This window comes from Perkinsus marinus (genome assembly GCF_000006405.1).
Source record: "Perkinsus marinus ATCC 50983 genomic scaffold scf_1104296965970, whole genome shotgun sequence".
NCBI lineage: Eukaryota > Perkinsozoa > Perkinsida > Perkinsidae > Perkinsus > Perkinsus marinus.
In genome coordinates, this window is record NW_003204131.1 from 1 (window position 1) to 11,250 (window position 11,250).

At 44.5% G+C, this 11,250-nt stretch overlaps 1 protein-coding gene across 1 annotated transcript; it reads right to left on the reverse strand.

Moving 5' to 3' along the window:
- Positions 1 to 1,667: 1,667 nt before the first annotated feature.
- Positions 1,668 to 3,700, reverse strand: Pmar_PMAR028799 (hypothetical protein). The gene is made up of 9 exons (XM_002769333.1): positions 3,583 to 3,700; positions 3,388 to 3,513; positions 3,193 to 3,264; positions 2,988 to 3,050; positions 2,819 to 2,929; positions 2,611 to 2,697; positions 2,380 to 2,499; positions 2,120 to 2,258; positions 1,668 to 2,054 (listed from the first exon to the last, which is right to left on the reverse strand). The coding sequence occupies exons 1-9, from the start codon at positions 3,655 to 3,657 to the stop codon at positions 1,720 to 1,722; spliced, it is 1,128 nt and encodes a 375-aa protein (XP_002769379.1). The 5' UTR covers positions 3,658 to 3,700; the 3' UTR covers positions 1,668 to 1,719.
- Between the last annotated feature and the right edge of the window lie 7,550 nt (positions 3,701 to 11,250).

Sequence of the window (11,250 nt, forward strand, 5' to 3'; positions counted from 1 at the left end):
CAGTTCGGTCAACGCAGTCGTATCTGAAGGGTGAGAGTGATAAAGATATTGTTTCTCCCACGAGCGGTTGGTTTTGAGGGATACGCACCTCGACCAAGAAACTTTTGACGTATGGACGACTCTTTCTCGTCTCGGCGGCGCTCCATCTCGGCTACAAGATCGACAACACGAGGAAAGGGACCAACACTGCCGATTCTTATTGAAATAGGCTTGCTGTCGTATGAAAATGCTATAGAAACCATGCACAAATTGGAAGACACGAAAAGTATAGATCTTACATTTTTTAGGCTTTGTCGCTTCAAGAGATCTACGTATTTCTTGAAACATTTCGGCCTCGCGTTTTGCTCGTCGTGCCTCTAACTCGTCAATTCTCTGTTTGATCCTTCCGATGTCAGTAGTTGTGGGTGGCAATAGCCTCACAGTAAACGGATGGTATGAGAAGTTCTCAACAAGAGATGTGTTTTGCTTCAACGAGGACAATTCATTTGTCTCAAATTCGCGACGGGTGGCTTCGAGTCGCTCAATCTAAGTAGGGAAGAATCGGCTCGTTGACGACATCAAATTCCACGCCGAGACTTCACTTCTCCTCGGATTTGTGGAAATGGGTCTTCAGGTGGAACAAGAAGCACTTCAGTTGAGTGGCCATTTGAATGCATCTCGTAGCTTGGTGCAGCAGACACCACAGTTGCCGCTGCAAGTGAAGCATAGATATTCATGGTGTTCAAATGTACCTAACACACATCATGAATAGAAGGGAAGAACCACAGCGATCGACAACATTTTGGACGAACACAAGAAGAAATGAAATCGATTGCGTAAATTGCAGTCTGCAATTTGCAATTTGCAGAGCATCCCGGATTAATTTATGCAAGATGCCTTTTTTGCATACCGAATTCGCACATGACGCGTGACTAATCTATTCCAAACAGAGATTGCTATTCCAAAACAACACTGCTCTCAGCTGCTAGTAGGCCCCCTAGTGGCAGCTGCTACGCAGCTGCTTCCAGCTGCTGCGTAGCTGCTAGGAAGCTGGTGCTTCAAGTTGCTTTCAGTTGCTATGCAGGTACCTCCAGTTGCTATGCAGCTGCTTCGAGTTGCTTCACAGCTGCTCGTGGCCGGATTCATCCGTCAATACACCAACATCTCTCCATTAGTTGAGCATGTATCAATGGATCCCTTTATTGCTCATTGCTGAGTACGGTCCTGTAGGAGCTAACTCTCTGGGGAGTGGTTCGCTTCTTCTCCGTCACAAAGGTCCTACCTACCAATTACTATTCAGCCTTAATACGTCAGTTTACAAAGTAGTGATGCTGCCCAAGTACGCTTTTTGCGGATTGATACTACGCGTAACGCGTTTCATTGAGCTAAGTTCCAGGAGCTTGACCACCCGAATTTTACTGGCAACGAACTATGCTTCGCAGTACGTGTAGCCTGAGTAAAGCAGAATCTTCACATTGTAGTGGCGGTTCAGAATAACCCCAAAGTGTTACAACCACAACTGTGGGCCGCAATCGTTTTGGCTAACCGACGAGTTAGTCGAACTACGTCAGCCACACATTACGAATTAACAACGCGACTTGAACACAGCTAGAGAAACCGTAACAAGTTAGAAGCTAATGATTAGTTTCGCAGTTCCACAGTATGTTTTGTCACAATACTATTCACACAATGGACTTAACTCAATGGACCGGAAAATATCTAATAAACTTGAAAGGAAAATTAGTCAGAGCTTGAGCTCTGCCCTGGGGCTGGAGCGTGAGTTGTTGTGTAAAGGCCACGTTCTCCGTCTTTATGCACTTCTATACGAATGTATTTAGATTTCGGATTATTAACCAGGCGATTGTCGGAGATTGATATTGTTGTACTTGTGTGAGCCTTCAGAGTGCCTTTGCAGAAGGGAGCGTGCTCGAGGTAAGCAGTAAAGGGTAGGTCTTCCTCTAGCGACGAGTACAGGGTTAAGGATCGAGCACGCTTCGTCGAACTATAACGGCCGTGCTCAACCTTTACCTTCGAAGTCCTGCTCGATCGTAAGGAAATGCGCTTCGCCGTGGCACCTGCTAATGAGGATGAGATTTTGCTTGTGGTAATACGGTGCTACTACTACTACTACTACTACTACCTGTATCCGTTGAACGAGCCTCTATTCCCTCATTCGATAACGATTCCCGAGCGTCGCGAGACGAACAAGCTGCCGATTCCTCGCTTTTTCTTTTCCCCTCCAATCCAATCTTCCTTCTTCCTGTTTTTGATGCCATTACCTGCAAATTTTCACAATAGATTCATGAATCTCGATCAAATAGTGATTGACACGGCCGCGAAGCGGCAAAATGATTACGGTCAATAAAGCTCTACTATCGACAGCGCATCATTTTACTGTACCTGTCGATAGTGCTCTTTCATGGTCGGTGGCTTATACGTTCCCTCATCGGGAATAGCTACTCGCGATTCGCAATCTGATTGATCGTCTCCGGTGAGAAGGTGGCTCTCGGTCGAGTCATCCTAAGAAGAAACTGGTGGTAACCTCAGTAAGAACATAGCTCAACACTTCGCATCGCCACAACATTAATGTTAGCACTTCGGCAGTAGCACATATGGTAAACACCTTTCTACCTCTGAATGATTCTCCTTCCAATCCGAATGTGAAGATCTACCGTCGGTATTTCGTCTAGGCGAGGTTGTATCAAATTGGTTCAAGGCCTGATAATCATATCACGAGGATGATAGGTGGGAAATACAGTATAATTACTGCCAAATACTCCATAAGTTATTAATCACACTATATAATTACTGCCAGAGCGTGATCATTTTTATGATATACCTGCAACCTTGCTTCTAAATCCGCCACTTGTTTATCTTTCGCCACAGCGCTTTTTTCTAATTCCACAACGTCGTCCATCAAGTTGCAGCTGTGCATACGTTCTCCGTTTGCCTGAGAAAAATGTAATGTAATCAACATAATCAACCACCAACTTATTAAATCAACTTACTTCTTCCCAATGCAACTTGATTTCTTCGTCTAATTCGGTAACCCGTGATTGAAGCTCTGAGACCTAAAGGGAAGAAAAGAGAGGCTCAATTTTAGTTCATCATTGAGGACTTCACCAGGGACTCCCTAGTTTACCAGGGTAACTTTTACCAGTGGTGAAGTTCAAACTCGAAAACCCGAACTCCGAGTTAGAATTCATATACTACCTTAGACTCTGCATCGTCCGCTCGCCCTTTTTCCTTCGATAGTTGTTGCCGAAGAGAGCATATTCTCTTACGCTGAAAAACAGTTATCACACAAATTGTACAATACAATATACAACGCATATATATTGCTAGGCAACCCAGATGGGACTCCCGACTAGTTCAGGGTCGTTACAGAATACCCACAAGTATCATTACCAATATCGCGCATTCGAGATTATCCTTCTTCACCTTGAGCAAAAGCTTTCTATTTCTCCTATGGCTCTTTTCTAAAGCCAATTTAGATGTCTGCAGCTGTACTGAGAGCTCACTGTTCGCTTTGCCCTGAAATAATTTCTATCTCGATCCCCGAAATCCGCAGTTGAGCTTGTCAACCTTGCTTAGTTAACTTACCAGCCGCTTCAGCTGCTCCCTGCGTTGTTTACCTCGAGTATCTTTTGGCTCTCTTGGCTCTTCACCTGTTGCCATACCCGATAGAAATATGATGTTAAAATAGAGGCTACTTCAAAGAAGTTCTTTGAAAGAATGATCAAACTCTCAAAATGCAAAGCACTGCTCGGATACTGACTTAACACACCTCTTACGTCCGTTACTGAGCGGAGGAGTATCATACACTACTTAAGGAAGGGATATCATGTCTAATTCGGTTTAGCTTCATCCCGCCCCGTGAGCCACTTTCCGGGGCACCATTTTCAGCTTGAATCTCGCAGATCTTGACACATCTTGTATTTTCTTAGTGCGTATGTTCATGATCCGTTCATGGATCAGATCTCCTCTCGTATTCCATCAAGTAATACTCCACGGATCAAAATCCTATGATTTACTCAGGTAGTTAGGTGTCATATTGGGAGTTCTTAATCTCAGTCAGAGTCTCTGACGGTCATGATTCGTAACTTGTGTTCAGATCGTGGGGCAATCATTGTGGCGACTCACCACTGATGAGCTGTTGGGGGTCCTGATTGGAACTCGATGCGGGCATGAAGCACGGGATAATGGTTTTATTGAGGCAGAGAGTCAAGGCAAGATATACGGGCCTATATTGTGTGTCGAATGTACACTTTTCATGATCATTCATCGTAGTGGCTCGGTGTCTTCTATCCCATAGATAATCTCGCCGTACGAAAGTAGGACGGGTGTTATACCACCGACTACTAATAGTGTATCGAGTGATCTGTGCGGTGTGAAATTTAACCAGCTTCTATACTGTGTGTCGAATGTACACTTTTCATGATCATTCATCGTAGTGGCTCGGTGTCTTCTATCCCATAGATAATCTCGCCGTACGAAAGTAGGACGGGTGTTATACCACCGACTACTAATAGTGTGTCGAGTGATCTGTGTGGTGTGAAATTAAACCAGCTTCTATATTGTGTGTCGAATGTACATTTTTCATGATCATTCATGATAGTAGCTCGGTGTCTCTATCCCATAGATAGTCTCGCCATACGAAAGTAGGACGGGTGTTATACCACCGACTACTAATAGTATGTCGAGTGATCTGTGTGGTGTGAAATTAAACCAGCTTCTATATTGTGTGTCGAATGTACATTTTTCATGATCATTCATGATAGTGGCTCGGTGTCTTCTATCCCATAGATAATCTCGCCGTACGAAAGTAGGACGGGTGTTATACCACCGACTACTAATAGTGTGTCGAGTGATCTGTGCGGTGTGAAATTAAACCAGCTTCTATATTGTGTGTTGAATGTACACTTTTCATGATCATTCATGATAGTGGCTCGGTGTCTTCTATCCCATAGATAATCTCGCCGTACGAAAGTAGGACGGGTGTTATACCACCGACTACTAATAGTGTGTCGAGTGATCTGTGCGGTGTGAAATTAAACCAGCTTCTATATTGTGTGTCGAATGTACATTTTTCATGATCATTCATGATAGTAGCTCGGTGTCTTCTGTCCCATAGATAATCTCGCCGTACGAAAGTAGGACGGGTGTTATACCACCGACTACTAATAGTGTGTCGAGTGATCTGTGTGGTGTGAAATTAAACCAGCTTCTATATTGTGTGTCGAATGTACATTTTTCATGATCATTCATGATAGTAGCTCGGTGTCTCTATCCCATAGATAGTCTCGCCATACGAAAGTAGGACGGGTGTTATACCACCGACTACTAATAGTATGTCGAGTGATCTGTGTGGTGTGAAATTAAACCAGCTTCTATATTGTGTGTCGAATGTACATTTTTCATGATCATTCATGATAGTAGCTCGGTGTCTTCTATCCCATAGATAGTCTCGCCATACGAAAGTAGGACGGGTGTTATACCACCGACTACTAATCGTGTGTCGAGCGATCTGTGCGGTGTGAAATTAAACCAGCTTCTATCATTCATGTTAAGTATGCACTTTTTCAAGCGTATGGAAGTGATCGTGTTAAGACGAGTAAATAGTAGAGGGACTTCGGCTAAAGAGTGAGTCTCTATCCTGACATATCGAATAATCCGTTGACATATAAGAGAATCTAACTTCGGCTTTGACTCTTTCTGTATCACCAATTATAAAGTAGAATACCGATATATGCAAACCAAACTACAGGAAGAATTACTTCTTCGCTGGTGATCACTAGAGTATCACAGGTTTCGCGTGTCAGGTTGATGCTTTGTATAAACGTCTCAAACTCATTTTTTCGAAGGACGGCATTTCTGCGAATCTTGATTTTGAAATTTCTAGCCGGTGAATTTTCCTCAGGGAGTTTCAATCAAAATTAACAGTATACGCCATATACTATGCCATACGACGCATGGTATAACTCGTACGAAAGGCTCTTTAGGAGAGGGTCATTCATATATCCATAAGCATGATATGAAAGTATAAATGAAAAAGTAATAATGTTCTAAGTGAAGATGACCATTCCGTGATAGAATGTCGTACATATCCATGGTCATTCTCAAGTAGTATTTGAATCATGCCGGTGCCTCTTCCGTGGGTTTTCATCAATCGGTTCCGCATAACTGATGGTCGTAGCAATCCTTTTGACGAGGCGTTATCACGAATGCGCCTTGGGTTTCCTGTGGCGAATATATCTACCAGGCCAGAATATGGTGAAGCTCGGTATAGGTGCACACTCCACGAAGAGTGTAGTAAGCAGTATAAAATGATCCACCAGGGAGCTGATGTCTTAGTATACGAATATGGTGAGTCCTCGTGAGCCTTCGAAGGAGCTGCTAGCGAATAAACGCCTCACAGACTTATAGCATTAGTCAAAAACCAGTCATTTATTTGTTAGTAGATTATCATGAGATCTCTAGAGATATCTAGTATACATGATGTCTGATAATACATCAGCCATTTGGCTTAGCCTCTGGCTCAATCTACTCGGGAACTCTAAGGTATGCTGTTTCTTCGCAGGGAACCATGCTCAGCTGGTGATGCACAGAATACGCGCTAATCATCCCCGAGAGGTGACGGAACTAGTACTACGCGAGGCTCGGCAAGGGCTGACCGCAAGCACTATAGTCACTCATATCTCCTCCTCCTTTCCTCATTACAGAGGGTCGATAACCCGAGAGCAGGTAATGATAGCCGTCTTGTGGGAGATGGGGCTCCAGTATCAGGGTTTCTTCAGAGGGAACATTCGTGCCACCATCTCTACGGTGAAAATTGTTCTTATGTATGATACAAACACAGCTTTTCATATATCATTTACAGGACTATGAAATCTTGGCTAATAGCCATGCTCCAATATATATCATGCTACATTTCACGCCTACTGTAGGTGCAAAGTATCATCTCTTCCTTACACCGTCGTGGCAGGGGTGGTGCTCGGCATATCAGCGATTTTTATGCTCTTCAAAGTGCATTTGGTAGATTTCGCGCCACTGAGGCAATTCTGCAGCACATCAAGGATGGAAAAGAAGTGGATGAAGAAACTCTCTTCCTTGGAGGATATAGGGAAGAAGGGCATTACTCTTGTATTCTAACTGGGGCAAGTAAGTAGCTACTTGCTCTTCTTCTAAGATGCACGGTGCATCACGCACCCATGGGTAACTATTAATCAGTAATGGACATGATAGGTATGCTTTCATCTCTTGCTTGGTATCTGGAGGCAAAACGTGACGGGTTTGCAGTATATATGGATGCTCAGAATAAGATCATCCATGGAGATATGAAGCTCGCCTGGGTCGGTGCTTCGAGGTTATGGTAAGTCACAAGCTATGTGATGCCGTATGTTGACTGAGTTGCATTCACACTCAGGTTTGATACCAGGAGAAATCAGTATCGCCATACTTTTGTGCCGTTTTTGCTTGCCATAATTGATGAAGAATGCTTTTCCGTATACAATCGTTTGCTCAAAGAGCTAGACAAACTGGTGAGGTTCTTCACCAGCAATGAGCGGTGCCTCGAGGAAGTCGTAAATTGTTGTGTACATGATGCACACCAAGGTGCGATAAGAGCATGTAAAGCACAACTCCCCCGAGTTAGGAATGGTAGTAGCTTCACTTTCGCCTCATCAATGATGAGTTATCATTAGCTGTAGCGAATTTTATATTCTCAGCGAGGTGTTACTATCACCTATCGAAAAATATCAAGGATAATCGCTCGAAATTAGGCCAGGATGCAGCATTGGTAAGGCATTGAACGAACTCCATTCTTCTTCATCTGCAATTAACGGTGTTATATTATTCAAGGTGGAGCATCTCCAATACGCCTTACATGCAAGCCCAACTGACGACTTTCTCTTCCTTTTGATATGTTCCCTCATCGGAGAGGTCGAGGCAGATAATGCCACTGGGAGCAACTACCTCCGTAACACCTTAGACGTTGAGCGATATGGCTATCCCAACATCGCTCTCACAAGTAAAGGCTTAATAGGCACGCAGGTATCTTGAACGACGGAGCGTGGGGGATTTTGTATATTTTGCGCAGGTTTTGAACAACATCGTGGAAGCATTCCACCGAACCGTTTCACGCATGCTTGGTCGACAGCATGTGCCTATCTCAATCTTTGTAGAAAGGATCGTTGAGGTGAGATTCATGACACGCACTTCGTATCTCTCAAGTCATACTTCGTGCGTGCAACACCCTGATGCAACTAATCATGCAATTCGTATATCAGGTAATTCGTTCACTGAAGCACAGCAGTGCCCAGCATTTCGTTCGCAAGCCGAATACTATAGACATTATCGAGTATCAGCCGAGAACGATGGTTAAGGGTACAACAATCGCGCGGAATGATGCTCTAAGAGAGGTGAAAAAGCATCAGACTCAGTTAGTGAGAGGTTGAATTTAGCCATTGACATAGGTAATGACTTGTTTAATGGATTGCCCTCCGTAGGTAACGGAGTCTGTTGCGAATATAACACATGCAGTGAACCATAATGTTCGCTACTTCGTTGTTGAGACGGAGCGGGTGACTCCTCATTCGCTACCTCCAGCTCAAGATGAGGACATTGACGAATATATCAGAGGCTTGTTTCTTTCGCAATTCGATAGGGGTAGCAGCCGAATGTTTACATATACAATTATTTGCCATGCCCTATGCTTTAGGCACCCAGCTTTCTCTCGACGAGGTGATTAACAAGTTTTACAGATTTCACTTGATAACTGCGACGGCCGCCGGGGTAATCTGCAGTTGCAAGGAAGCGAGGGACTGGGGCTGCTGCGGGCACAGCTATGGAGTTGAGATTGTCTTAGGGTCTCAAGCACCGTAAGTTCATTTGTAGGAAACTCTTGCCTACGAATTTTCCAACGAGGAATATGATTCGTAGGCGAAGCGAATATTTGTAATAACTCACTACAGATACGCTCCAGAAGAGCAACAATTACATCGTCGCCGTCAAGGAAGACCTCGGACACATCGTCACCCAGCTGATGATAGATACCGGCATCGTAATAACTCTCAGAACAGAGGTACGCCAATTGGCAAAATACCTGTGGAATAAAGGTGTTAGCCCAATTTCATTTTATTGGAGTGAAAATTAGGATGGAATAATATTAATACGAAGGCGAATTCAATGTTATGTGTAAGATTTATGCCAAATTGTTTGTCACGTGCCAGATACCCCATCAGTAAGTGATGAAACTGTTTCAGACAACGAAGACCCGAGAATCTATATGAGCGTAGACAGCATCGATTTGGGAATTCATGATCGCTCATCAGAAGGAAGGACCTACAGTGAAATGCTCTCTGACAGCGAAAACGACCGAAGGCGAAATGTTGGAGAGGAATGCTGGCAAAGCATATCATCGGAGGGTTCGAGCAATGATTGGTTGCCAGATGATCATGCAGATTGATGTGCTAATCCACATGATCGTACTCGATGAGTGGAAGCGTGATGCATGACATCTATTGTATAGAAACCGGTCCGTACTACCCAAGGCATCTAACATATTTTAGGTAGGTATCATGCAATAGTGAGCCTGGCGTTACGTATGATACACAGGCAAGTATTTACTTAGTTTCAGACATAGTGAGCTGTTTGGTTAGTTAGAGTATCACAGCTACCTTGACTAGGAAGAAGGGGATCAGTGATATTGAGAAACATAGAATGCACCACTGCATAGCCACGAGCGTGGTATATCCGAAGCTTTTGCACCAAGGTGCAGAAAGAGACTCCTCTGAGGAGTCACGAACAGATTTAGATTTGTCAAATCAAAATTATTCGGCCAACGAGCGAAGATCAAATTGTACGAACAGACTGACTCGCCGACGCAGGCTGCGTCACGCAGCGAAGGTTCAATGAAAACTACACATGGTTTGAAGTTGCATTAATGATGATGTCACCGTAACATTGTCACGCTACCTGATGGTGTCAGTTCTCACCACGGTGCATCAGCGCTGCACGCTGTCAGCAGCGTGCAGCGCCCAGCGTCCGCTCGATTAGTGTTTGGTTTAGTAGAAACATTTTGTGATTGCAATTTGTGTTTGGAATAGAGTAGTTATGCCAATTTTCTGAGCAAGGCCTGAGGTGCGAGATCTCAAGGGGCAACCTTAGCTGAGGAAGTCACCCACCATTCTTCGGCACACATCGCCGCCCAAGATGCTTTATCTTGTATGGACATCGCGGTAAAGTTGATGGATCGGAGGCAGCTACCGCGCGTGTTGTGAGGAGCAATACACCCCTGGCTAACGGAGAAAGTCCATCCTTGTGGACAGCCGGAGAAATCTCTTGCGCAGCTATCCGAGCACGGCCTGAATCACGGTTATAGACCGGGGCTTCCGTCCTGTGAGGTACCAGTGGATAGCGCAATCGCGTGCAAGTCTTTGCTTCTCGGGAACACTCAATGGGTGGGTGAAAGAGGTGCATGAGCCAGTATGATCCGATGGTGGGACACAAACTTGCCCTTTGCTTTCCCAGTGCAAAGGGCACTGTAATATGACTGCTCAACATAGATGAGCAGTTCGATGTACCTCTCCTGAATATTCTCGCTTGCATAATCCATTGAAGAAGTGACTTGCTAGGCGATTCTCGATAGATGTTTCCACTGATTCCTTCGCAACCGTTATGTATATCTGAAACCGCAGCATTTCCATCATCTTTCGCACTGTAAAATCCGCGGTGTATGACCTTTTGCTACCAGGAAAGCGCACAAAACGTTGGCAAATACCATTCAGTTGTTGGAGTAAAAATAACTGGAATCTGCAGAAGCCAATCGCCTAGATAGAAGAAAATAGAACTGAGGTGGTAACTCAATGAGAAATCTTCCCGGCTCGGCATGCCAGTCACTATAGCACACGACGTTCTAACATCCCCCGGATGATTTTGCCTGAATCGTGGTGATGGCGATGTGGAATTTGTGTTGACCCCTACCTGTTTGAGCAACACGATTCATCAGGCGTCTCTCATCCTGGAGTAGATTTCGGAGCCTCAGAGAGGTCGAAGGATAGTTCTGTGGAACTTCGGACTCGACATGAACATCAATTGATGCCTCGGGTTCTCGTAACGGAGACCGTTTCTCCTCAGCTAGAGCAGTACGTTCAGATGATCGCCGGCCCTCAATGAAAACATTGATCCTCGGAGTGTTTGACAACTCGGTGAATCCATTCTTCCCAACAAAGTCAATGAGCTCCCTAGACTCTTTCCCTAAAGACAGAATGA